The following is a 26603-nucleotide window of genomic DNA, read 5'->3' as shown; positions in this document are numbered from 1 at the left end:
CATGTATGCCTGTCTCTTGTTGGTTATCGTTGTCATCGTCGTTGTCATCGTTGCTGTAGTAGTAAGTACCTACATGTAGGCACATGATCAACTCTTTCTCTCTCTCTCTCTCTCTCTCTCTCTCTCTCTCTCTCTCGCGGGGCACAGAACAGAGTCAAAAAGTAAAGAAATGCCAAAAGGTAAATATACAAGACACAAAAAGCACGGCCGTGGATTGTTTTTTTCCAATATACAACTATTGTTACACATCATCATCATCCCCATCTATATCCCAAACTGGTGGTCCCTGGTGGCGGGTGGTATTCTGGCAAGCTCGCTAAAAACGCTCCAACCAACTGTTACTAGCTGCTCTTTTCACTCCCACAAAGAATTGGAAAAGAGGCAGCAAATGAGTGAAATGAAATCGAAAAAGGGAACAGCCACTACGCATCTCCACGAGACTACTAATCTCGTTTCGACCAAGTAGGTCCCGCACTCAATCCTCCCACAATGACTCGACTCAGACTGCGGCCTCGCGTTCGCAAAGGGGAAGAGGGAACAGCACCAGTGCCCGATTTGTTCGACAATGCCGTAGACCTTCTCGTGACGACCCTGCGCAGACCTTCCGGCTCATGATCCCCACCCGAGCCGACTGTCGTCGCATGGTCGGCTCGACTATGAGGTCGAGTATGCTGCGCGGGCAACCCCCATTGGTCGAGCTCACCTTGTTCCCACGTCTTGTTGCGGGGAAACATGTTCTGGTTCTCTTCGGCGAACATGCTGCCGCGGCGAACCAGTTGTCGCTCCGCTTCTTCTTGCTCCCTCTGCTGTAGCTTGTCACTAGGCAGCAGAATGGCACGATCGAGGGCATATGGAAGACCGCGATGTCGACCTCTGATCATCATGGCAATGATGACGAGCTTGGAGATGGTCCGGAATTCTGCCGAGAACGAAGCATTGATCCCAGGATATCCCAGCGATAGTCCCACGGTGCCATACGCAGACACGATTTCGAAAAGTACGCTGAACATCGTGAAGGCAGGCTCGTTCGTATTCGAAATCCGGTCGCCTTCGACAATGGCGATAATGAAAAGTCCCAAGAAGATGTACCACAAGTCAAAGGACAGCTGCCTACGCAAATGCTGGCTGACGTAGCTCTGTTCACCCTCACCCGATACATCTTCCTCGCCGCCGAAGATGCCGAGCGATTTCTCTTCGTATACATTCGTCCTGCGCACGGAAATAGCGATGGGAAAGACGGAGATGTACATCATGATCATGTAGCTCACTTGAATCGCAGCGTGGAGGTCGGCGAGATTGACAGATGCGAAGCCAGCAGTTCGAGTGGATGTGGCTTGGAACCATCCGTTGAGGACTCGAACTCCCGGATGAAGGTCGCTCACGACGGGCTGATTGATATCCAGTATGATGAAGAAGACCAGATCGAGTAAATTGAGTCCAATCAACACCCAGAAGAGCCACCATGTTGCCTTGCTCGGAAACAACAACGTGAAGCAGCGGCGAGGATGGTCGAGCAGGAAACGAAGTTCTTTCCACATTTCGCTCTCATAGGATACAATTTTGGATAGGGTCCAGATAATGAAGCGAAGCATGCAGGGAAACCCCGTATTGCCAATGATGATCAAGAAAGAGCCGAAAAGGAGAGGCAGCACGGCTGACTGGAAGCTGATCATCGAGTCTGGGGTGAGAGTGAAGCCCAGGTCATTGAACATGGAAGCTGGTGTAAACACTCCCCACCAGCTGGGATTCTGACCATCCTCAACCACGACCCCGTTCCATGGCTGCGTGTACCTGATCCATGGCAGCAAGACTACCATTCCCAACACATGAAAGCCCACGTAGTAAGCGATGAGAATCTTGGCCAAGGTCTTCAGCGCACGATATTCAATGCCGCCCAGCTCTTCTCGTTGCTCCGAGGTCAGACCCATGAAAATGCTATTACGTCCCGTAGTGGCAGTCCAGCTGAAGTAGGGCATCGGCTCCACATCTTTGGGCGGTCCAGTGAGATTAGTCCAGGCTCGGGCAAAACTTCGTCGACCTTCAGAGATACTTGGTACCCGTGTGTGACGGCGACGATCGAGACCAGAAATCATTCTAGCAAATCTCGACTTCTCCTCCTCGTCTTCGTCGATGTCCTCTTCGTCGTCCTTGGATTTGGTGGCAGCACGCTCTCGGTGAGCAGGATGCTCCGGCAGGTTGATGGTAATACCTCGATGTACCTGGCGGTCGTCATGCGACATTACGCTACGGCCATCCTCGCTTCGCGACCGATGGGCGGGTCCACCGAACGACGAAGCCTTCTGGAGACGCGATATCACCAAGTCATCATCATCCACTGCTTCCGGCTTTTCACCTCTGTCAAAATCTCGCGGACCAGGAATGTACAGCGCGCCACCCTTCTTCGCATTGGCCTGCTGTCGCTCCAGGAACTCAACATGCTTCGAGACGTCACGTTGCTCCGGAACACGAGCGAGCTCTGGCGACTCGCGGCCCAATGGGGGAGCCTCATCGGCGAATGTTATTTCGCGATGCAGCAGCTTGGGGTTGAGTCCCATGAATTGGGTCTCGGGCTGCGTCTTGGGGCTTGGATGATCATGTTCTTCATCGACATGTGCAACAGGCACGGCGAGAGCATGGGACTGCGTCTTGGGGCTTGGATGTTCAAGGTCTCCATCAACATGTGCAATAGGCACTGCGAGAGCCTGGGACTGTGTCTTGGGGCTTGGGTATTCATGTTCTCCATCGACATGTACAGCAGGCACTGCGACGGTGGAATCCGAGGAGGCAGTGTTCGCGTCTTTGTCCTTGCTATTCGTCCTAGTACAGGTACTCCCCAGCGGGGAATCATTGCTCGGCTCGAGACCAATGCTCGGACCAACCTTTTCTCTGAATTGTTCTCGCCTTTTCTCCGTGTCCTCGTCGTTACCATTGCGATCAATAAACCTTGCGGTTTCCGGATTGACGATGATCCGCTTCCCCTGCACGCCGCCTGCCTCCATCTTACCCGCTGCGCTGTTCCGCGGATCCTTTTCTGTCTGCATCTGACTTTTCGATCGGCTTAATGTGAACCTCCTTCCTCGTTTCGCTTTCGCCCGTGCTTCCTTGACGATATGTTCGAAACGCTTTTCGAACCAGTATAACCGAACGAATACCACGCAGGTATTGATGAAGATGGGCGTGCACAAGCACGTCAGAAGCATCATGACCACTTGCTGGTATGTATGCAGTAGGTTCACGTCGATGGTGTTGAGACCAGACTGCGTCGCCATGCCTGCCGCGAAGAAGAGAGCGTCGATGTACTCCATCAGTGCGGACGGTCCAGCGGGAAACAGCATGATGGAGCCAATGATGGACATGAGCACCATATACATGTAGTGCAGAGTGATGTAATTGAAGTGCGGCTTCTTGAATGAGTCCTTGCTGGGGATGAGGGCTATGAAATATCTGGCCACCTCGCTGAGGGGCGATAGCGGTCCATCGTTGGTGTTGACCATTGTGGGAAATGTCGCTCGCGCCAATTGCAAAAAGAATGCGTTCTGGAAGGATACGACGAGTCCAGCGGGTGCCCGGGAGGCCGGCGGACAGTTGTCGATATGGATATAGTAGAGCTAGACTTTCAGTCTAGAGCGCAAATTGAGGAAATGCATGGTGGTCATGGGGCAAGCACGGCGCGGAGCATGGCGGCGGAGAAGGAAGGATCGATGTGAGGGCAATGGCAACTCGACTCGAGAGCGCTAGTTGATCGTGGTGGTCGTGGCGGCGGCGACGGCGGCGATGGTGGTGGTGGTGTTGGTGGTGGTGTCAATGCCGGGGCAGTTGCACACAGGGCGTGCCACGGGCGATTACTGGAGACGTCGTCGGTGGTGGTGGGTAGTGCGAGGGTGGTGGATGGTGGTGCAGGCGGCGGAGGCAGAGGCAGTGGCGAGCGACGGCGTGGGTGGTGATAGGAGGTAGTTGCACAGTGAAGTTACCTCCTACTGCTGAAGTGGTTATTGTTGCTGTTGTTGTTTCTGGTGGTGAGAGAGGTAAAATAGCCCGAGCGAGAATGCAAGTGAGAGGAGTCGAATGATGATGAGAGTTTATGCTTATTGTTCCAGCACAGCACCACCTCACCTCACCTCACAGTACATGGACCTCCTCATGGACAGCCGAGCAGAGCAGTGCCAGAAAGTTCAAAGCAGAAAGCACGAGCTGCCGTTCTGGCCCGGCCAGGAAAGGAAAGAAATCTCGCACGGACTATTATCTAGCTCCCTGAAGGGGGGGGATCCACTGACAGCCGTTTCATGCATAGAGCATGCCCAATAGGTAATATCCGCAACGTGGTTCCACAACGGGGTGCTTCACAAGAAGCCTCACAAAACATTGAGAGAAAAAAAACTCACGTTGATGACATGTTCGTGCATCTCAGCATGGAGTGAAGTGATGTGAGGCGAGTGAGATGACGTCGAACGGAGGTATGAATGCCGTGGGAGAACAAGACGATGTTCCTCCCACCCACGCCAAATCTGTAGCATCGCACACCTAATCACTGATGAACCCTGCTGGCGCGCGTTCCCTGGCCGCGGACCAAAGTACCGGATTTGCATGTGCCATGTGTGAAGGGTGTGACGAACGTTTTTAGGTAGCCACTTTGGCACTTGGCAGTAGTGAGCAGTTGAGCACTGCCACCATTGGTGACATGACCCCTGTACTGTAGATGGATGTGAAATGCCTCAATTTACATACTTGATTACCGACAGTGGTCAGTACGGGAATGATACAGGGCCTTGGGACCTCTCTGAGAGACGAGTGGGAGTGCCAACATCATCGACAAGACGCTATCGATCATTGGCATGACCACCCTCCTGTACCTACTCTGCCACGGGATATCTGTATGCGCTGTTCTACAGCTTGCTTCCCGTACGGATGACCACCTTCCCCTTCGCCCGGCCAGTGTTCAACCTCTCGAAAGCCTGCTTGGCATCCTCAAAGGCATGCACGCTATCGATGTGAATGTCGTCGGCAGTCAGGGTCTCCTTCGCGTCCTCGAGCCACTCCTTCTTAGGACTGAGGATCACAACATCATAGCTCTCACCGAGTCCGTACTCTCCCCGCGCCCACCTCAGCCATTGCATAGCTGCCGTGAAGGGATGCAGGATGTCGTAGTACGTGTACGGGCCTCCCATCATCGTCCTCCCCGTCTTGTCTCCCACAATCGAGATGTACCTCTTACTGCTCGGCAACCCAATACACTCCGTCCCACCCACACAATCAATCACCACATCAGGCTGGAACGCGTCCACACCTTGTCGTACATTCTGCGAGGTATAGTCCACATGCGCATCTGCCTTCAACTCATCCAAGACAAATCCCTTGTTCCTCCCCGAACTCGTAGCAACCACCTTCCAGCCCCTCTTCTTCGCCAGAATAATCGTATAAATCCCCACACTACTACTCCCACCCAGCACCGCCACTGTCTTAGTCTTCGTCTTCTCCACCCAACTCTCCACCTTCTCAATACACTCTTTCGCAGTCAACCACACCAGACTAATCGCAGCCGCCTGTTCAAAACTCCATTCTTTCGGCTTACGCACCGCCGGCGTCGTCGCAGCATCAAATTTCGCATACTCGGCCAGCGCACCCCCCGCAGGAGGAGCATATGGTTTGAGAGTCATACCAAAAATCTCATCTCCCGCTGTGAATTGTGATTTCGCGCCTGCTGCCACGACGGTGCCCGAGAAATCCATGACGGTGCCTTTGGGGTGGTTGTAATTGAGGGGCGTCAAGGGGATGTTCCAGTTGGGGAGATTTTGCGTCTGAATGTCGACGGGGTTGAGGGCGCACGCGGCGATGCGGACGAGGAAGCTGTTTTCATCGTTCTGGATTTCATCGGGGGAGGGGAGGGAAATGGTGGATTGTGTGAGAGTGTTGGGGTAGCCGTTGGTGTACGTCCAGGCGCGGGCTGTTTTCGGGATGGACATTGTGGTGTGAGTTGGGATGGATGCAGTTGGCCAGCACGGAAGAGATGATGGTAGAGGACGACATGTTTCTCATCAATGCATATGCAGCTGTACTCGTCTTCGGTAATAAAAGATGCATTGAGTAAGGGAGCGGGGATAACGGCTAATGGAGAAGGTACAGTTACACATGTACCTTAGCTGACGTAACGGCAACTACCTACATGTACATTAAGGTACCTCCTACCTCTACATACCTATAGCCCGAATTAGACAAGACATCGGAACAATACCGTACTTTAGGTACATGTATGGACGCATATACAGTACCTAGGTAGTCTGACAAGGGAACAGGCCGCGATGTCCTCTAGGTATAGTTCGTAGCCTTGACTGAGCGTCGAGAGCATCTTTGCTAAAAGCCGTTGAATACCTAGGTCGATGAGGTATAGTATAAGACAGTCAAAGAGATTCCCTGGGTCATCAACTCTTCAAATCGCAAAATATTCAGATATATTTTGTCGGGTATCTCACTCATTCCATATGGTTTGCCGTCATACCTTACGCAAGGAAACAACAAGCCCGTGTCCCACTTCTCTCGTACTTCCATATACCCTACCTTGTCCTTCCAAGGTTGGTAGTGGTCTAAACGTCCGATGAGTCCTTCGCCCAAAAGCAAGCAGATCCAGCTTACATGCCTTTGTAGTCGTGTCATCCGTCAAATAAGCTTATGGCCCAGCCGCCATCCATTACTCGATTCTCGTCATAATTACCAACCCCTCCACCACACACACACGATAATTCTCAAGCTCCCGTCCTCCGTGAAATGCCAATCTTTCAACGCCACAAGTCGTGTTTACTACCCCTTCGCTGATGCGCACCTTCACCGAACAGCTTTGGAGGTGCTGGCAGGAAACTACTCCGGTCGGATCGATGGCCGAAACTTCCAAATCCCCTCCCAGGAGAAGCAGCACCATCCGACGTCCTGGGACGAGGAGCTTCTTCTTGCGGCACTGCCAGAAAGCCGCCAAAGCCATTCCCGACAACAACAGACTTGCGTGCCTCACCACCAAATCCACCTTGTGCCCATTGTGGTCCCAGACCACGCCCAGCACTATACGCACTGATAGGTCTGCCGCCTGATGCAATGACACTACTTCGTTTGTCTGCGGGGTTGTTTTGGGGGGTGATGGATGTGAAGACCCACTCGAGCTCGTCTATGCCTTTGGAGAAGACTTCGAGAGTTTGGTTGAAGCCGCCGCCTTGAAAGGGCGAGCTGAGCGAGTTGGCTGTCATGCCGCTAGGTTTATTTTTCAATGATCCGCGGTCAGAGTTACCGCCAGGAAGGCCCATGTGCAGTGGGGGCAGCAGTAATAGTTCAGGAAAGCTCTGATCTCGTACGTAGAGAGTGGTCAAAGCAGGTAGCGCGTTCTGGTGTAGCGACGAGGCCAGATATGCGTAATATGACTCGGCCGGCTTTTGTAGACCATGTACATCTTCGGCGCTGCTGATCTCGAAGTGCAGTGTTGCTAGCGAGATTGAGGAGAGAGGTGGTAGCTGTTGTGCAGCTAGAGAAAGCGACTTAGACACTGTCTCTACAACTGCCAGGTGTGACAAGTGGGTGGCATCCCAAAGGACCTGGTGGAGGTCCTGAATAGTCACACCAGTATCATCGAGACTGAGTGAGAACAGCATTTCCCGCACGTGTGGCGCTTCCAGCCATGCACTGAGGCCTTGCGCGGTCAGATTCGGGGTATGTTTCAGCCTCAAGAATTGTACTGCCGGAAAGTCGGGAAGCTGGCCTTGCGCAGGCATGAGAACGCTGTCATCAATCCATGGCATGTCGGAAAGAGTCAAGTCTCGCAGAGTGGGGAGGCTACCAAGCACGACACGTAGAGTTGCTGGCTCTACCGATAGATTCACGAGCTCCAGGGTCTCAATGGCCTGCCAATGCCTGTGTGCGAGCAGTTCCAAGGCATCTTCGGAGCCACTCCGGTATATCATCTTTCTGATATCTGGACACCGTGCCTGCAACTCTTGGCGCAGCCCTAAGCATGTTGGATCTCCACTGTAGAACCCGTCTGGCAGGTCGACGTAGCGCAAGTTCGGCAGCGCAGCGACGGTGCGAGCTAGGTCGCCCTTGGCCGTCTCGCGCGTCATGTATGGTATCTTGAGAAACAAGGCCTGAGAAGCCAAGTTAGACTGTTCTCTTACGGTCCTGCATAACAGTTGTAACCTGATATTTGGCACCTCCACAGGCTCGACGGCGCTCTTGTTCCTGAAATGACCCTTCGATGCTTTGCGTCGCTTCTCGGCAAGAATCTCCTCCAGCTCACAGTAGTGTACGGCGTCGATGCGCACGCTGGTGTAGAGCTGTTGTTGTGCGGTCGCATACCACTTTCGACAAGTCATTGCACATCGTGAGAGGTCTCGCAGATCGCAGAGCATACAACCGTCACCTATCTGCGACTGCTCGCAGGGCTCGTAGGTGTAGTCTTGGGTGTGCGGGCAGACATAAGAGAAGATGTTAGCGAGCACCTTGTCGGGGAGTCGTTGGGTCAGATTGGGGCCATTGCGTCGGGGTGCCTGAGGTGAAGGAGGATAATTGGCGTAGTTTGGTCGCGGTGGGCTGTCCTGCTTCAGGCGGGATCGGCTTCGAAAGTGCTTGAGTAGACCCATTATGGTCGGTGGGCGGTGGTGTAGGGCTGCAGACGTGGCGGGGTCTCCTCTGCTCTGCTCTGATCTCGCCGCTAGTGGGTGAAGCTGAGTTGGCTGGTGGAGGACGACAACGTGGTATATCAAAGGGCGCTGGGGGAGCACAATGGCGAGATCCTGTTTCTAGCAAGCAAAAAAGAGTGTGGTTGGTGTGACTTTACGGACAAAGTAAAGTAGAGTAGAGCGGACACTATAGCAGTGAATGAAGCAGGGATGAAGTGTCGCTGTCGTGTCAAAAGAGTTGCGCAGGTGTGCTCGGGCCCAGGGGTCGCACGGCAGTCGCGTTCCTGAAACGCAAGATCAGCACTAGTGCGGACTAGTCAGGATTAGCTCGCATTCGAGGCGCTTACTAAGGTGATATCCACGCTCTACGACAGGTATACCCATCACAATACCCCGAAGGACGCCTTAAAATAGCCCGCGTGCCGCAACAATCTCGCGGCGCTTCACCTACTCCACAGAATTGCACAGAAGAAGTGTAGAACACACTCCTCCATCACAGCCCAACCGACGTGGGAAAAAGGGACAAACACCGTTTAATGTCATCCGTCCGACGGGCCTGACTACGCGCCCGAGCACAAGCTACCTAGATCCCTCACCTACCTGAGGCAGCAGACAAATTCAGGGCCTCGAAACGACGGGAGGACATGTTTGACAGCTTCACTTTCTCCGCCAAGCATCAGGCTAGCGAGAGTTAGTTCTGAAGAAACCTCCTCAACAAGGGGATCCCCCAAGCCAGCGAGTCTCATCATCAGAGCCTTCTTGCGGAATACGGCAATGATGCGTTCCACCATCCATGAACGGGAGGGAGGTAGGCGGCAGTACCTTACCTTAGGTGGTACCTGACTCTCGACTGCACGCTGCACGGGATCCTCCATGTCACGAGGAAGAGGCACGACGGGAGACACATTGGATCTGACGAGCACTAAGGTATGGAGAAAGTAAAGTACCTAGGTAAGGTATGCGGGATCGACCATCGATGTGAAAACATTAAGAACTCTTCTGTTATTCTTTTGGGCTACGAAAGGACAGCTCGAACGCTGATCATGGAATGGCACTGAGTGCTCGCTCACTCGCTCGCTCGCTACGATTACAAACAACAAAACCAATTTCCCCATCGATGGCAGTCCAATCAATAACTCCCTTTCTGTCGATCTGAGTTTTGGATGTTGAGATGGAAATGTCGCAAACCACTAACTACCGTCTGGAAGGTGGTGGTCTCTCCGTATATTTCATGTCGTACTGTGGGGGCACATAGTATCCCGCTACGCCTCGCTCCGCCTGATCCCACGACTGTTCAATTTCGGCACCACGGCGAGAGTTCCTGCTCTCGCCTGATCGAAGACTGTGTTGCGCCTCGGAGCTTCGTGAAGTGCAATCCGAGCGCCTACTGTGGTTACTGCGCTCAGTGCGGTGAATGTGTCGCGAGCCATGGCTCCTGGACGAAAGCTCACTGTGTCCCGTGCCTTGATTCCGACGAGAACGTCGACTTTCCTCGCTTTTTTGGTGAGATCCAGCTCGTTTGACTGTTGGGTTTGATTGAGAGTCGCGCTCCCGGGCGTGCTCCGACTCAAGTTTGCGGCCACTCCTTTCTATCTTCTCGGCCTTCTTGTAACTCTGTCGAGGACCATCACTAGCTGTCGGTTCAAACTCCTAAGCTGAACTCGAGCGCTGATGTCGCGAGAACTTTGCAGACCCTGTTACAAAGGATACGCCGCCATCATTGCGGGCGTCCAATACTGGCGCGGTGAACTCTTTGCCGTGGGCTAACAGAGACGAACCCTTCACGGATGGCCGAGTGTTTGCCTTAGAAAAGGAGCTGCCTCTGTGCTTATCTGCATTGATGCTACTGTCTGTGGCATGTGGCGTCTTGGCGGAGAATCGCAGCGAGGAATGCACAGGTGACTGCGATCCGTCCCGCTCAAGATTGCCCTCGTCCACAGATCCACGGCCTTCCCACGCTGCATGGCGATAACGCTCGTCTTGATACACGCCATGGTATGTCCTACTACTCTCCGTGATAGAGTGGTTGTGATGCAGACGCAACCCATGCTCCTGCATCTGCTTCCACTCATCAAACGTCATGGTAGCTCCGTGCGGAAATGCTTCACTAGGCAACATGATCCGTGATTGAGGCGACGAGGCGACTTCTGTTGGCGACCGGCTCAGAGGGTGTGGAGAGATCCAGCCCTTCCCGGCGAAGACCGTTGTCCGAGTCGTTGGTTGCTTAGATGGCTCATCTGCCAAGACGTGGTGCGAGGACTCCGGCAACGCGGGCATCGGTGGTTCATCTAGCTGTTGGCTAACTAGAGAATTGCACTCCGATTCTTCATGAATTGACTGAGGACACGATGTGGTGGATGAGTGATGAGAAGCCCCGCTCGACTTTCTGGAGTTCAAGCTCTGGATCGAAGCTCCCTGAAATTTCTGACTTCGATGCGTAGATGGCAGCGAGGGGCGCCTTCGTGATTGCTCTGCAGTACTGAACTTCGAGATGTGATCGAGGTCTGGATACTCAGGCCAGCTATCCATACTCTGTTCCTCGGCCGGCTGCCAACCCTGCGACGCTCCGGCCCATCCCTTCTGGGGTGATATTGGCGGTGCCACACTGGAACAGCGACTCTGAGCTCGGCTGGAAGGGCGACTTTGAGCTCGACTAGGAGGGACAGACTTGAAACTCATCGACTTGATCGGCACTTTGGTGCTTCTGGAGCTTGCGGCCGCCCATGCAGTACTCTTTCGCTCGTCTTCATTCACTACTCCCTGCCCAACTTCCTCCTGTGTGTGAAGTGACAAAGCTGTAAATCTCTGACTGGAGGCTGCCGATCGGCTCCGCCTGTAAGCATGGCGAGATGCGTCATTCAGGGCGCCCGCTGGAGACGCGCCTGCGTTTTGAGCTAAGAACATCCATTCGTCTGGGCGTTCGCGGAAGCCACGAGAGGTGGAGGGTCTTGACAGTCCTCGACTCCGAGACACGACGACGGGTGATCGGGGAGCACGCAAGACTTGCTTTGCAGCTGCCAGCTTCAAGCTCCGACTTTCGTGTGCCTCCTGGACCCAGCCCTCTACCACACCCTGAATCTGCTTCGATGCTGCTTGCGGCGTGCGAAGTGGTGGTGTGTTGGAAGATGTGCCCTCTACGGGACGGAACTCGAAAGCCTTCGACATGGGCGAAGTGTAGTCCCTGAACCAGTAAGAACTACCTTTCTGAGATGGGGTGTTGTGCGCAGCAGGCTCAGCGTGGAGGGAAGCCGTTTTGGAGTCTTTGCGCTCCATCGGTGGCTTGACTGCCTCGATTTCGCGATCATCAACTTGATCCCCTTCTCCGTATTCCTCATCAGATCGAGCGTCTTCAGCCTTGGCGTCATCCTCTTCCTCGTCAGACTGTGCGTCGGCATCCTGCTGTCTTACGTTGTTCGGAACTGACTGTTTTGATATTGTGGGGGATATGGCCGTTGCTGGAGACTTCGCGCGAGCAGATGGAGAGGACATATCTTGAGTGTACGAGATCTCTTTCCAACCCGAAGAACCAGGTATTTTGATCGCAAGTTTGGGCAACCCAGGTCGCGGGGACATCTTGACAGCGATTGGCGAGGTTGTTGGGTCGACAGATCGACCTGTTCGGTGAAGTCCCGGTGTAGACGTGTTCTGTTTCTGTGGAGTGACCTGGGCCCAGTCCCTTTCAATGTCTTGTCGTGGCCCCTCTGTCACCTCAGCGAGCACATCAGAACAGGTTTGAGATGTCGTCGACTCGACGGTCGCCTGCATGTGGGCCAAATCGCCCCTGCGCTTTGATATCGAGATTTCCTGCGGAGCTGTCGCGTCGTGTGAAGCAGATGGCGCTTGTTGCACGTTTGGACCAAGCGGCGACAGGAAAATGTCTTTAGCTGCAGTTGCGGTCTTCTTTATTCTCTCAATCTTGTCCTTTGGCTGCTGCTGCTGCTGCTGCTTACTCGGTTTGGAGGATTTTGGCTTATCGATGACAGGTGAGTCGATTTCGATAGGGCCCGTCTCTCGCAAGAAGTTCTGAAGGTCGACGATGCATGAATCTCGCTGTTTGATGCGTGCGTCACGAGCTTCGAGCTTTTTGCGGCCATGGCCAGGCAAGTCTTGAAGCCGATCACTCACTACCTTGACCTGCACCTCTTCTTTGGTAGTGGCCAGGGCGCGGACGTTGCTGGACTTGACGGAACTGAAGCTGGGCAATCTGCGTGGCATGGCGGCGAACGCTTCTTTGCCGTTCTTTCCAGCAATTCGTCTCAGTTTAACAGTGTCGAGACTTCCCCTTCTGCTATATCCTCCCGGTGATGAACGTTGTGAATCTTGGGAGCTCCGATGCTTGGCGCTTTCTGACTTTGTCTCCGAAACTGGGGGCAGTTGTTCTGATGCAATGCCCGGAAGCCGGCCGCTCAAGCTTTTCATCAGGCCGCGAACAACTTCATGGTCGTCCGGCATGGTGGGACTCCCCTGCTCCACAACTCTTCTACTGCGAGCTTCAACACCAGCTTTGGCAGTGACCTTGGCGCTGACATCTTGGGACTTCTGTCGCATGGATTCATCGATTCTACGTTTTTCGTCGATGGTTGCTTTGAACAACTTCCTCAGCAGAGCACTGTCCAGTGTCTTGAGCTTACTGGACCTTGGGGTCTCGTCGGTTGGTGACCGCGGTAATGCTGTCAGGCTGTCATCGCGTAACGCATTCAGCTCTCTGGTCGCGAATCTGGCTGCCACGCCTTCCGGCACGACTCTGGACTCGTCGGTGATGTTGAGTGCGTCAATAGGTCGTGGGACGAGTCCACTGGGGGACCAGGCGAACGATTCTGGAGATTGCGGTGACTGTAGTGAGGGTGGATGTTCCCATTCGGTAGGGCACCGATCGTCAACATAAGAGTCAATGTTGCTCTCGACTGTCCAGAGTTCGGTCGGGTTGCACTCCATCGCATAGCCGTCACTGATGCTATCAGGTTGAAGTTCGGAGCCTGGCAGGAATTGTGGTGAAGGTGGGTGAAGTCCAAGTGGATGCACGAAGTCGCCGGTGCAGTTCATCAGTTTAGTAGCAGCCATTTCGCTCACCTCACATGCTTGTGAGGTGGACGTGAAGGTTCCAGCTGCCCTGATTCGGCGAACTCAGATGTTGTTTGCGTTTGCTGGGCGTACCAGCGGGTGAGGTGTTTCTGTCGAGACGTCGCTATCGAGGATTTGTGCTGGCTGGCATACCGGAAGATGCAAACTGGATGGGTTGTTAGTGGTGCTGTCTAGCAATTGCAATTGAATGCAGATGCAGATGCAACTACAGTACTGCGTGAAGTGCCGTTCTACACTATTTCGAGGTGTGCACGACTCTGCAACCGCTTATATCAACGTGTTAAGGTTCGTGCTCCGGCACCTGCGACTCCTTCATTACACTAGCGCACATACTTCCAACTTGCAAGTTATGGTCTGACCGTATGGATAGACGGCGGAGGACCATAGACACCTCCAGACTACTCACTTACTGGTACAAACGGTATGGGCAACCTACCGCATGCGCCGAGCCCCTGCATACAATAGCCAACACACCGAGCACGCAGACTCACGGTGCCTCAGGACTCGATGCTTCCGCTGCGCTCTGTAACGGCCGCTCTGTGTAAATGATAGTAGCATCTCTACTCGTCCGTGCATATATCTTACTCACGTTTCCTGCATAGCACCGGCTGGGCTTGCATAGTACGAACTGTGCAGCCTTCGATCGAGAGTGTTTGCGTTCGCTAGCTTTCATCGACGACTTCCCGCGCGCCGCCGACGCTCATGCTGCTCAGAAGATGTCTGCGTTCAGCGCGAGAAGCCGCCGCTGTGCCGCTGGGCTATGGCAGTAACATCGACATGTCAGTGGAATACCCGTCATCGTCATGGCTGCTGTGCACCCGGAAGCCGTCACAGTGAGGTCCCTTATGGTGCAATAGGTATCGTATTCATAGCTTGGCCTTCTCCTTTGTCTGCTCATGCTCCCAAGCTCTCTTGATCCACCACCCGCGAACATAGTGCCACGCACCACTCGCAACAGCCAAGGGCGGACAGAGCAACAATAGCCACGCCCACCACTGCGGACTGCCACTCCGGATCGTACTCATGACGGCATCAATCTGCCTCTTGAGATCAGCCTGGTCGCCATCATTCCACACGACCACGCCAGCCTTTTCTCCTCTCCTCAAACACCTCTTTGCCTTGTCCCTGACATCCCACTGAGCAGCCACTCTGTTCTTTGCGTCCTCTTCAGTCAGATGCTCGTCTCTCGCACGCAGCCGTTGCATCTGAATCGCCGGGTCGCTGACGCCTACGACCAAAATTGTGCCACACAGAGGTTCCCAGCCAGACTCAAAGAGTAATGGCACGTCCAATACACAAGCCCAACTGCCGCTTAGATATGCGTAGAGAATCTGCTTGTACATCTCTCTCCGCACTGCGGGGTGCACGATAGAGTTCAGCTTCTTCTTATCCTCGTCTTTTCCTTCTCCAAACACTCTTCTTCCCAGAGCAGGTCTGTTGAGGGGTCTTCCTTTGCCATTGTGTCCCCTTTCCCCGCCATTCTCGGCCGTAGGCTCTACGAGCAGATCTGGTGTGGAAGGTCCAAATGTTGCTACAATTTGATTGTAGCCAGACGTGCCTGGTTCGACGACTTTGCGGGCGACTTTATCGGCGTCTACGATGGGCAGATTATAGGGTGGGCAGGAGAGGATGGATGAGACTGTACTTTTGCCAGTGGCAATTGAGCCCGTGAGTCCAAGAAGCAGCATGGTGAGAAATATCGTGCTTTGTGCAATGTCTACATGTAGTCTAGGAGGTGAGATATCTACGGTAGAACAGGCCAAACAGCTGGTTGGGGAGCCGAGGCCTTGACCTGCCATCCTTGGCTTCACTCCACTCCTTCATCCCACTGATACGAACGAGATGCCAGCAACACCTTTCTTCATCAGACAGCCCTCTCCTTCTCGGGGAGTAGAAGGGTCTCTCGGTACGACCTGTTCCAGCTTCATCCGCCGGTAAAGCTCAGCCTGACAGCGGGTGCTATTGTACACCTACTACATTTAGTTCGCCTCGACTCAGTAGAAGAAGTGATACTTTGGACCCTCGGACCCTGAGACCGGCGACGACTCGTTACCTTAAAGAAGCCAGCGCAACAAGTCGTAGGAGGTAGCACACCGCTCCCTCATTACCTGATTTTTGAGACGACATGCCTCACTACCCCTGTGCCATGTTCGTATTCTGGCAGACATCATAGTTGTCACAGCACGATCCCCTATCGGCATGGTGCGCATCATTTTCCGGAGCACGATGCACACATTGCACAGTAGGTATTTCATGTCTACCTCCACCCATGATACCGAGCAAATTCACCAATATCGAGTCGGCAATTGAGTTTAAATGCGCCGTTGCGTTCTGGATCGCCGTTGACGCGCTATATTTGGGTTATCTACACATAAGGCAAGCTCACATGAAGATATCCAGCTCTGCGACATCGTCATCCTTAAACTACTCATCAACAACCGCTGCAAACTTCTCATTCATCCTCTGCAACAACTCCTCGTACTTCTTGGTGATATTCTCTTCGCCTTCGGTTGGCACTTCAAATTTCATGTTTCGAAGCTCGCTCTGCACGTCTGCGGTGCTCTCACGAACCTTGGACCAGTTGTAGCCTTGCGAAATGGCCTTCTGTGCTTCATCGTGGAATGTCATCATGGCCTTCATCATCCAAGCCGTCTTCCAGAGTGGGCAAAATTGATCGTAATCGGAGTAACCATTCTGTTGCAAAAAGTCCTCTTTGATCAAAGTCGCTACGTCGAGAGTAATCTTGTCGCCATCTCCAAGTGCCGACTTGCCGACAAGCTGCACAACTTGATCGAGCTCCTCAGATTGTGAAAGTAGCTCTCGAATGCGCTCGCGGTAACGCGGAAACTCGGGTGCATGTTCTGCGTAGTACTTCTCCAGCGTCTTGGTGTACTTAGAGTATGACAGCGCTGTATTGACCGAAGGGAAATGCTTGCGTTGCGCAAGCTTCTTGTCGAGACCCCAGAAGACCTGCACGATACCGAGTGTAGACGTCGTCACAGGATCCGAGAAGTCACCTCCAGGCGGCGAAACGGCGCCGACGATAGAGATGGAACCTTGGCGATCTGGCGAGCCAAGCGAGACAACTTTTCCAGCACGTTCGTAGAAAGACGCGAGCTTCGCTCCAAGGTAAGCCGGGAAACCCTGATCAGCAGGCATCTCTCCGAGACGACCAGAAATCTCACGAAGAGCCTCAGCCCATCGAGAGGAAGAGTCAGCCATCATAGCAACATTCTTACCCATGTCCCTGAAATATTCCGAAATCGTGATACCAGTGTAGATGGAGGCTTCACGAGCGGCGACGGGCATGTTGGAGGTGTTGGCGATCAGGCAAGTACGCTTCATGATGGGCTCTTGGCGACCTTGGAACTCGATGGTAAGCTAGATCGGTGTCAGTGAGCACATTCTTCTCGGACAGAGGTGCAGGCTGGTCTTACCTCTGGGAAATCCATCAACACTTCGGCCATTTCATTGCCCCTTTCCCCACCTGCCAGGTGTCAGTATAAGTTATGGTGACGCACGGAGTTCCCGACTTACATCCTACGTAGACGATCAAGTCACTGTTCGAAAACTTAGATAGGGACTGCGAGATGACAGTCTTGCCACAGCCGAAAGCGCCAGGAATGCAGACAGTGCCACCTTGCACACTAGGGAAGAGGGCATCAAGCACGCGCTGTCCGACAATGAGCGGATCGCCAGAGCTCAACTTATCTGTTGATGGACGTGGCACACGGACTGGCCATGGGTGCATCATGCTGTATTCGAACTTCTGACCCTCAAATTCAACTTCCAGAATCTTCTCGTCCACGGTGTACTCGCCCTTCTTGGGGTACTTGGTGATCTTGCCGCGTGCACGAGGCGGGAGCATGATCTTGTGGTCCGAAAGCAAGGTGTTCTCCTTGACAGTGCCAAAGACATCGCCACCAGTGATGTGGTCTCCGACCTTGAACTTGTCCGCTGGTGTGAATTCCCACTTCCTTGTACGATCCAGTGCAGGCACATCGATACCTCTTGGAATATAGATGCTGTTGGACTTGTCGCTGATGGCCTTGAGAGGCCGCTGAATTCCGTCATAGATGGTTTCCATGAGACCAGGTCCCAGCTCAACGGACAAAGGCTTCCCAGTGCGAACAACTGGGTCGCCGACAGTCACGCCAGCAGTCTCTTCGTAAACCTGAATTGTGGCTTTATCCGCGTCGATACGAATGACTTCTCCTACGAGCTGATCGAAGCCAACTTTGACAAGCTCGTACATGGCCACACCGATCATGTTCTGGGCCACAATGACGGGACCAGACACGGAGAAGATGGAGCCCTTCTGGTCCTCGCCATCATCCTGCTGCTTCTTTTCGCCCTTTTTGCTCATCTTGGCGGCGTTGTGGTCTGTATCTGAAGCTTCCCCTTGCTCGTGCTCTTCTGTCTCCGGTTCGATGATGCGCGGCAAGATACCAGCTTGCGCTTGGGTGTGCTGTACTTCCTCGACGACAGGAAACGGCGATTGCGGAGTCTGTGCAGGTGTTTCGGGAAGTGGAATGTCGACTTCTGGTGGTGTTGTTGGTGTGGTGGGCGATGAGGTGTGTGAGGCGGGTGGGCGTTCTGAGAAGTCAATGGAGATCGGGCGTGGAGCTCTGGTCCCGGCTGTCTCTCTGGCCCGCGAAGAGGTGCGATTCACCAAATCAAGGAGCGATGGTCTCGAAAGCAAGCGTGGTCGTTGACTATATAGGCCAGGCTGCATCCGTAGCCTGGATTTTCGATGTTCAATCTACGAGATGGTGGAACGAGAGAGCTCTCATCTGAAGCTGCAGGCTGCCAGCCAGGTTCAGTTGCCTTGCGTCAGCTGAGCAGCATCATCGTGCTCCATCATCATAACAACATGGAGAGGGAACGGACACAACTATCTACCTAGTACAGTACCGCTATCTATGGGTATATGTATCTACTGTGGGTGCAATGCTTGCTATGCTGGTGCCATGAGTACCGCCCGACGTGTCATTTGCAAATGATATCGCGCATGTTTGCAGGAGGTAGTCGTGACTGCTCTAGTCCCGCTTGCTTCATTTGGGACAGCAGGGCAGTCCCAGCACTGTCCGCCGGCGCCAGTAAACGTCGCCAGAGAGTCGCACACAACATCCTTCTCCAATCGCCGGCCAAGAGGCCAGTGAGCTGATGAAAGAGTCTTCGAAGTCGCAAGCGACGACGAGTTGGCCAGCAAAAATTCCCCCGACCTGGCCCCCGAAGGAGACAGGATTCAGTTGTGGTCCGCGCTGTGCAATGCAGCCACGTCTAAATGGTTCCAGCATTCATGAGCGCCAGAAACCTCAAGAAGGTACTGATGTACGTTAGCACTGATGGATCGAAGTGTATGGGGTGGATGGGGTATCAACTCACAGTATGAGAGAGAAAGGAAGACGGTTTCCAAAGAGTGGAAGATTGAATTTGTAGGCAGTCCCACTAGCGCCGGATACAACCGCAGACAACCGCAGACACCACCTCAACTCCTCCAGAACAGCACGACATCCGAGTTGGACCTCCTACGACGCTTATTTCTTCCCATACCACCACAATGCTTCAACGAGGCACACAGAGGCTGTTCCCAGCTATCGGCAGGCGAGCTATCGGCGCGCGATCATACAGCTCCTTCACTACCGATAACACAATCCCAGCCAACAGCCCGCAACAACCTACTCGACGATCTCCAGTATCGAGCACGAATGCTCTCCCCACAGTTGCGCACGGCGCTCAGGATGAAGCTCTCGTAGAGCAGGCTGAAGAGGCGGAGCACAAGCGTGTCATGCAAGCCCCGAACAGGGCTACTGTCTGGAGCAGGAGCCAGAAGCCACGGGCGGAGGCAATGGTTGGACCACGATTTGAACAGACAATCATGGAAGATCAGGTATGAAAGACCTATGAGCACGCTTTCTCATTGCCACAAGGCTGTTGATTATGTCCGAGGACACTGGTTGACCATCACTTCGCAGCCACGTCCGCTTGCTGCCATTGAGCTTATCCACAAGCAACCAGTGCGTTGGACAAAGGAACGTGTTGTATCTTGCGATGGAGGAGGCGGACCACTGGGACATCCGAGGATCTTCATCAATGTGGACAAGCCACAGATCTGCATGTGCACGTACTGCGGGCTGCCATTTGTGAGTCTAAGATGGAAGCAAGCTTGCGCGATGCATATGCTGATAGTGAATGACAGGCCCATGAGCACCACCGCAAGCACCTTCAGAGCTTGCCTTCAACCACGTATCCTCTTGAGCCTACTGGTGACGCTGCGCAGATTCCAGCAGCCGATATGAACTCGGGTAACGCGAGGACTGGCGCAACTACCCCTTACCAGACTGCGACTGGGGAGGCGTATGGGCAGAGATAGAAAGCCGAGTGAGCAATGCGAGACACTGTATATTGACGTGATACATCCCGAGAACCATTTCCCTTCACATATCTGTCTAAAAGATACACGAAGTGGAGCGCTTCTTCATTACGCCACCAAACTCACGGTTTCGACAGTCCTAGCGTCCATGCCCTATCGAGTGGTCATGAAACACGATTCCTGACAAGGACTATCCAGCTCTTACCGGGCCTTGCTCCCTGGTATAATAGAACACCACATTATCGCGAGCGACCACTCGGACGGGGGGAATATGCACTCCTGCTTCTGGAGCATACAAGATGAATACATATGCCCTACATATATAATCGTTTCAGCAATCACCATGTAAGTATCTCACTTCATTTGACGCGTCCACCACAAGTCCCCGTCTGTGCTCTAAGCTTCGCAGGATACACTGAGAGTACAATAGGCCTAGGTGACATGGCTCGGAATCCCATCACTAGGTAGGCTTCCTCTTTATACGTGCCAAGGACTCGTCATCGCCTGCTGAGAATTGTATAGTCCTAAGCCGATAGTTGCCAGCAAGGTGCAAGCTCATTCCAATCGGTGAACAGAGACAAGTTCTGAAGCAACCCACTGCCTCGCCACAGAGAAAGTCATCCCTCACATCGAAGGCGCGCTTGTCAAGGTCAGTTGATCGAGCACGTTGCCAAGTCGCTGGTGGCGTACAATGTATAGACAGGTAGGTATGTGCTGCATATAATGGATATACTGATCACTTTGAGACTAGGATGATTGGCGTTGCGTTGCGTTTGCCAACGATGATGGAGTGACACCGAAGAGAACATTAACGGAATTCCGAGATGTAAGGTACGTATAAGGCACAAATTAGAGCGCGAGAGGGTTGGTGAGACACACGCTAGTCACTACCAGTTTCCACGTCCCTGCACACAGCAAACATACCTGTACCTACAACATCGCTGACTTTCGACTCACTTCCACAAACTTTCGACATCAACATCGGCACTGACCACAAAACATCCACGACTTCGCCGCCGCCGCCACCATGGCTGCTTCCACTCCAAATCATGAGCCGCCCGCCGTCAGAGCGATTTCTCCAAATGCTAACCTCGCCAAACTCGCGGCCGAAATTCACATCGAGATCGCTGAGATGCTGGAAGATAAGGAACTCCGCGTGCTGCGTCAGGTGTGCCGTGCGCTTGCCAAGGATACCACAGATGTATTCGCAAAACGCTTCTTCTCGATGATGAACGTCTCGCTTGACATCAAAAGTCTTCAGAGGTTTGTGGAAATGACGAACATCTCCTACTTGGCAAAATGGATGAAGAGAATCAAGTTGCGACCTGAGCCTTGGTGTCGTATCGATGGAAGGAAAACCTTTAAGAGAGATGCACTCACGCAGAGTTTCCGCAATCTGTCACTGCTGGGGGCGGGCAAGTCTATCGGGACATCTGGAGTATGGCCCCCTGCAAGTGATTACAAAATCATTGGGCACGCGTTAGCGGACTCAAGGCATGTGATCGATGATCTCAAACTCGAATGGGGAGACTGGATGCTGGGTCCTGCGCTGTTCCAACCTATCGATGTGGAACGCATGCAAGTCCTGTTCCAGACCTGGGCGAAGCTGCGTGTATTGAGAATTAACCCGCTCAACAGGTTTAATTTCGAGACCATGGGTGGAGGCTTTCACCGTCTTTTCCTGAGTGCCTTCCAAATCACTTCCCTATATCTGAGCATGAATGACATTGGTCAAGTTGATCAATTTGATCTAAGACATTACCCGATCTTAAACGAAGTGTTCTCCCTCAAGCACTTACGTCAGCTGCGTCTCGGTGGTGTACGAACGAACGTGTCATATATGACGGACGTGGTGCTGAATGGACGATCTTCTCTCAAAGAACTTGTACTCTCGCGTTGCACAATTTGGGACGGACACGAACCGCTGCTTTGGCCCATTGTCCTCAACCACATTGCTGATGAGCTCCACTTAACGAGCTTTCAAGCAGTCCACTTGAAGGGAGGTGATGATTATAAAGGTTTTCATCAAGGATACTTTTGTGATTGTGACGGAAGCCACGGGTTCAAGTATGAAGGTTCCAAGGAAGACATTCGCGCCAAGATCAAACAATTGGCGGAGACAGGCGGTCACTCCGGCATGTGGGAGATCGAGCATAAAGGTGAGGATGAGGATTGGTGGGAGGTCGAGGACGAGGGTGACGATGAGGATTGGTGGTTACGAGAATGACTAGATGGAAGCACTACAATCGGCACCCGCGACAGGCGATGTTTTCAAGATGGTCCTGGGACGCTCTGAATTGCAGGATCGCAACGGACAAACAGAGACGAGATTTGAGCTTCATGGGAGGACTTGGTTCGTGAGAGATGTGCAGATGGAAAGGAGAGCGCGCAGAATTGGCTGTGATTCCTCACGGTCGTAAAGCGTCAGATACTTTTTCGTACAAGAATGGCATTTGCCTATGCACCTCAGTGTAGGGTAAGTTGATACGAGTTCAACAAAATGTACTCATCTCCCACCGTAAGCGCGCTGTCTAGACACAGAGAACCCAGGCTCATATTCGTCGACTGGCCCTGCGTCTCTATGTATTGACTGACTATTGCTAATAGCTTTTCTTGGAGCAAAACCATCTCAGAGGCTGTGAAGCAGCGCTCCTGCCTTATCACGTCCTTGTGGCCTCGAGCGATATTTCCCAGTCGAGTGAAGTGGATGACATTTCCTACATGTAGCCGCTTGTCTGCGTGCTCCACCTGCGCTCTTCGAGAATACGGCGTGCAATTAAAAGTTCGCATTTTTGCTGATCAGAGCTGCTCGGCCTCACAATAGCGCCCTCGTTGTCTTTTGCTTCACCATCGCGCATAGAGAAGAATGTGCTGGCCATTTGCAGAAATCTGGTTGGAAGAGCCTCCGCCGCCACCTCGCAACAGCCGAACACGCACGACAACCATTCAGCGAAAAGTGTTGATGCCTCGAACTCAGGCCGTAAGTCTTGCTCTTTCCTTCTTCTCGCCACTTGTCGCACTGGAACCTCACTTCACTCGGAAGAGGGTCAAATGTATCAGTCCGCGCACTTCTCAATTCGACAACAACTACGTCAACAACTTCCTCTTCCGCCTCAACCCACACACAACTATCGCTTTCGCCACAGCACGTCAATCATGGCTGGCAACGACGACGACTACGAGCATTGGCCGTCCGACAGCAAGCAGTACACTCCTGGTGCCCCGCCAGCACCAGGCTTCGACGGCAACAATGGTTACCACTCGCACTCATACCTCGTTCCAAAGCAGAAGTCGGCCTCTCCAGCTCCATCGGGCGGCAGAGCAGACTCAAAGTCCCCTCAACCACCCATCGTGACTTACCCGCAGCCCATCTACTATGGCTACGCACCACAAGGCATGACTCACCCAGGTCAACAGCAGTACTACTCGCACCCAGTCCAGATGGCAATGCAGCCAGCTCCTCAAGGTTACTACCCCCAGTATGCCATTGCCACTCCCGCCCCAGCTCCCGCCCCAGCTCCAGCCCCAGTCGCCGTGCCGATCGCTGGCAACGAGCATTACTACATCCCAGTACAGCAAGCACCAAAAGCGCCAGAGCCAGTCCCAAAAGCCAACGTCTGGATTGGGCGCACCAAAGCTGAGGTCGACGCGGATAACATGAAGCTTGCCAAGTCTGAGAATGTCTACGCTCCGCGCGAGTTCGTCCCAAAGATGGAGGAGGATCAGATGTGCTGGGTTGTAGAGCTCGACAAGACTCACACGCTTCGGTATGTTGGTCCTTTCATTTTTATGCTTGACATGCTAATAGGTTCATCTCGCAGTATGTTTGGCGAGGCCAAGGAGCTGACTGGGGCCTGGAAGGAGGATTCTCGCTACCCAAATGCATTCTACTTCGTGCGTGCCGAGGAGAAGGAAGACTAGAGATCAGCGTCTTCTTTGCATGGTATCTCTTGCAGCTTGCACTCTGGGGCAGAGTCTTGGATGGGCAGGTATGCGATTGAAGCCATATTTGCTACGGCTGAGACAAGACAGAGATACACACAGCGGCTTGGAGGGTGTGGTCCATGAAGCTTTTACTTGCGCCAAGCAGGTAGGGCGTGAGAAGCTGCTACGATGATGTATCAATGAATGAGTTGATGAAAACCACAAGCTCGTATCTCACGGATTCTCACCTCACGATATCAAAATGCTCCTCATCCCATGGCCCTCCATATCACCATGTGAATCAAAACTTCCCTCCAGCCAGCCAACCTCAATTGACGTCACCTTCCTCCAGACGCAAACACCAATGCCGTTCGACACCAATCTTCGCAACACCTGCATTTTCCTCTGCGTCTTCATCGTCGCTTTCTTCCCCAGTCTTTTCCAATACCTGCTCATCCCTCTGACATACCCGCTTTCCCTTCTCACACCAGACTTTTCCCCTCCAATCCCATCCAAACTCCCTACTTGCGCCTGCTGTCCTCCCGCATCGTGCACAACACAACCAACAAAAACAACAATGTCCTGGACCCAAAAGACCTTCACCCTCCCCTCCCAGAGCCGCGGCTCCTACCTCATCACCGATACCATCCTCCAAGAACTCCCCGAGATGAAAACCTACAAAGTCGGCCTCCTCCACCTCTTCATCCAACACACCTCCTGCGCCCTCTCGCTCAACGAAAATTGGGATGAGGATGTCCGCGCCGACATGTCCGACGCGCTTGACCGACTCGCGCCGCAGGATCAGAAGGGGAAATTGTATCGACACAGCTGTGAGGGACCGGATGATATGCCCGCACACATCAAGAGTGCGCTCGTCGGAGCGAGTGTGAGTGTGCCGATTTCTGAGGGGAAATTGGCGACGGGGACGTGGCAGGGGATTTGGTATTTGGAGTTTAGGGAGAGTCGGATGAAAAGGAAGGTTGTTGCTACTCTGCAGGGGGAGAAGTATGAGGGGAAGTGACTTGGTGGTGAAGATGGTGGTGGTGGTGGTACCACGACAAGAGAGGAGGCGAAAGGAAGACTGTGATGGCTTGGGAGTGGTGGGGTGGGAAGGCTTATGATGATATGAAAACAAGATGAAAAGATGATAAGATGATGAGATGAGATATATGCATTCGTGTTGAGTATATCCTTCTACGAGGACTCTGGTCATGCATGCATTATGGATACTGTGCTTCTGGGCTCTAGTCACAGTCTCAAGATCGCTTGCATAAGACAGCCTTCGACGAGGACCTCCAAAATCGCCGCACACTGTCTTCACTTCCTATATGCATACATGGTATGTATCCTATTGCAGGGAGTGTAACAACCTCGAAAGCTTCGCAGCCGGCAGTCTCTATTCTACTCCAGCTCTACAACAAATGTCTCAGGTCTACCAATGTTGTTGCGGTCAGCGCGCGGAGAAGCCGGCCGGCAGCCGTAGTGGGCCTACCGCTGAGAGCTCGACAGCCCTGGTCAATGCGAGGTCTATGGAATATTCACGGCACGATGAGGTATGGTACGAGCCGCCTATCTAGCTATGTTCCTTCCTATTCGTATCCTGTCCCGTTCACGCTCAGTCGGTGGAGATGCTCGTGCATCCCAAAAAGCGCCAAAGAGGCAGTCGGGTGCGATGCGTGTGGAAGGCAATCGTGTTCATGTACCACACATATGGCTCATACGGCTCCATAGGCCGATCAGGGTCGTCTGTCATTTGCCAGGCCAGAGCAACTGACACACGATGTTGGTTGGTAGTGAGCTGGCCGAAACGAAAATGCCTGTCCAATGCAGCACACACTCTCTCCAGCTTCTTCCTCCCCCGATGCAGCTGAATTTGCGAGAACTTCATACATACCTTTTAAGGAGGCTGCAGAACCCCCAAAAGAAATTCCACCAAATCTGCCTCTACAACGTTGGATCCAGTGAGCTCTAGTCTTCGAAACGCTGGTGACGGAGATGAGGCGTTCACCAATGCATTTCAACGTATATCGACGTGCAGTGGCCGCAGACAAATATTTTCGCAGCCGTCAGGCTGTACTCAATAGCACGGTCAGAGTCGGGGCAGATGTTCTCCACGGTTTCCTACCTTATTGAAAGAAAGATCCAGCCTCTAGAACGAAGCCCACGTTGTTTGAAGCTTGTTGATCTAGTACAGAGAGGAAATGATCGAAGATGATAATCGTCCGAAGGCTCCGGTGTGAATGAATGTCTACAAGCCCGGTGAATAATTCGAGCCCATTTCCAGCTTCTGCCAGTCCCGTGAGAACCGCGTTCATAGTAACATTGATGATGCTGTTGCACCTACTTCGCTACCTCGACACTCCTGACCACGTCATGAGCTAGCAACATTGGCCAAAATCTCCCGTCACGCATTCTTGAAATTTTGCAACTTTGATTAAAGGCTCAAGCGGCACTGCTAGACTGGTACAATACAATAGTGGCCACTGGCCACTGGACTGGTACAAGTCCCAGATCTCGACGATGTGGACGGTGCGCACCATGCACATGCTGGGATTGGCGTTCAAATTGTG

General features: G+C 53.1%; 10 protein-coding genes across 10 annotated transcripts; 4 read left to right on the top strand and 6 right to left on the bottom strand.

The window, feature by feature from the left end:
• Positions 1 to 206: 206 nt before the first annotated feature.
• SEPMUDRAFT_150009 (uncharacterized protein) lies at positions 207 to 4082 on the bottom strand. The gene has a single exon (XM_016905910.1). The coding sequence runs from the start codon at positions 3492 to 3494 to the stop codon at positions 444 to 446; it is 3051 nt and encodes a 1016-aa protein (XP_016760439.1). The 5' UTR covers positions 3495 to 4082; the 3' UTR covers positions 207 to 443.
• Positions 4083 to 4701: 619 nt separating this feature from the next.
• Positions 4702 to 6050, bottom strand: SEPMUDRAFT_150008 (uncharacterized protein). Its single transcript, XM_016905909.1, has one exon. The coding sequence runs from the start codon at positions 5958 to 5960 to the stop codon at positions 4884 to 4886; it is 1077 nt and encodes a 358-aa protein (XP_016760438.1). The 5' UTR covers positions 5961 to 6050; the 3' UTR covers positions 4702 to 4883.
• A 360-nt stretch (positions 6051 to 6410) lies between these two features.
• Positions 6411 to 8589, bottom strand: SEPMUDRAFT_150007 (uncharacterized protein). Its single transcript, XM_016905908.1, has one exon. The coding sequence runs from the start codon at positions 8379 to 8381 to the stop codon at positions 6771 to 6773; it is 1611 nt and encodes a 536-aa protein (XP_016760437.1). The 5' UTR covers positions 8382 to 8589; the 3' UTR covers positions 6411 to 6770.
• A 1320-nt stretch (positions 8590 to 9909) lies between these two features.
• Positions 9910 to 13712, bottom strand: SEPMUDRAFT_157106 (uncharacterized protein; the record flags this gene model as incomplete). Its single annotated transcript, XM_016907718.1, has 1 exon — positions 9910 to 13712. One exon carries the CDS (start codon positions 13710 to 13712, stop codon positions 10302 to 10304), a length of 3411 nt encoding a protein of 1136 aa, XP_016760436.1. The 3' UTR covers positions 9910 to 10301.
• A 329-nt stretch (positions 13713 to 14041) lies between these two features.
• On the bottom strand, positions 14042 to 15190 carry SEPMUDRAFT_150006 (dephospho-CoA kinase). Its single transcript, XM_016905907.1, has one exon. It carries the CDS (start codon positions 15074 to 15076, stop codon positions 14600 to 14602), a length of 477 nt encoding a protein of 158 aa, XP_016760435.1. The 5' UTR covers positions 15077 to 15190; the 3' UTR covers positions 14042 to 14599.
• An 838-nt stretch (positions 15191 to 16028) lies between these two features.
• SEPMUDRAFT_68107 (vacuolar ATP synthase catalytic subunit A) lies at positions 16029 to 18318 on the bottom strand. The gene is made up of 3 exons (XM_016909810.1): positions 17271 to 18318; positions 17171 to 17220; positions 16029 to 17114 (listed from the first exon to the last, which is right to left on the bottom strand). The coding sequence occupies exons 1-3, from the start codon at positions 18097 to 18099 to the stop codon at positions 16158 to 16160; spliced, it is 1836 nt and encodes a 611-aa protein (XP_016760434.1). The 5' UTR covers positions 18100 to 18318; the 3' UTR covers positions 16029 to 16157.
• A 949-nt stretch (positions 18319 to 19267) lies between these two features.
• Positions 19268 to 20423, top strand: SEPMUDRAFT_150005 (NADH-ubiquinone oxidoreductase). Its single transcript, XM_016905906.1, has 3 exons — positions 19268 to 19626; positions 19712 to 19879; positions 19936 to 20423. Exons 1-3 carry the CDS (start codon positions 19297 to 19299, stop codon positions 20107 to 20109), a joined length of 672 nt encoding a protein of 223 aa, XP_016760433.1. The 5' UTR covers positions 19268 to 19296; the 3' UTR covers positions 20110 to 20423.
• A 713-nt stretch (positions 20424 to 21136) lies between these two features.
• Positions 21137 to 22338, top strand: SEPMUDRAFT_134189 (uncharacterized protein; the record flags this gene model as incomplete). Its single annotated transcript, XM_016902617.1, has 1 exon — positions 21137 to 22338. One exon carries the CDS (start codon positions 21137 to 21139, stop codon positions 22334 to 22336), a length of 1200 nt encoding a protein of 399 aa, XP_016760432.1.
• A 1385-nt stretch (positions 22339 to 23723) lies between these two features.
• On the top strand, positions 23724 to 24253 carry SEPMUDRAFT_150003 (uncharacterized protein). The gene has a single exon (XM_016905905.1). It carries the CDS (start codon positions 23767 to 23769, stop codon positions 24028 to 24030), a length of 264 nt encoding a protein of 87 aa, XP_016760431.1. The 5' UTR covers positions 23724 to 23766; the 3' UTR covers positions 24031 to 24253.
• Positions 24254 to 24480: 227 nt separating this feature from the next.
• Positions 24481 to 25974, top strand: SEPMUDRAFT_150002 (UPF0047 domain protein). Its single transcript, XM_016905904.1, has one exon. The coding sequence runs from the start codon at positions 24611 to 24613 to the stop codon at positions 25052 to 25054; it is 444 nt and encodes a 147-aa protein (XP_016760430.1). The 5' UTR covers positions 24481 to 24610; the 3' UTR covers positions 25055 to 25974.
• Positions 25975 to 26603: the final 629 nt, after the last annotated feature.

This window comes from Sphaerulina musiva (genome assembly GCF_000320565.1).
Source record: "Sphaerulina musiva SO2202 unplaced genomic scaffold SEPMUscaffold_6, whole genome shotgun sequence".
Lineage (NCBI taxonomy): Eukaryota > Fungi > Ascomycota > Dothideomycetes > Mycosphaerellales > Mycosphaerellaceae > Sphaerulina > Sphaerulina musiva.
Note: the sequence above shows the minus strand (reverse complement) of the source record. Positions and strands in the feature narration are given on the sequence as shown.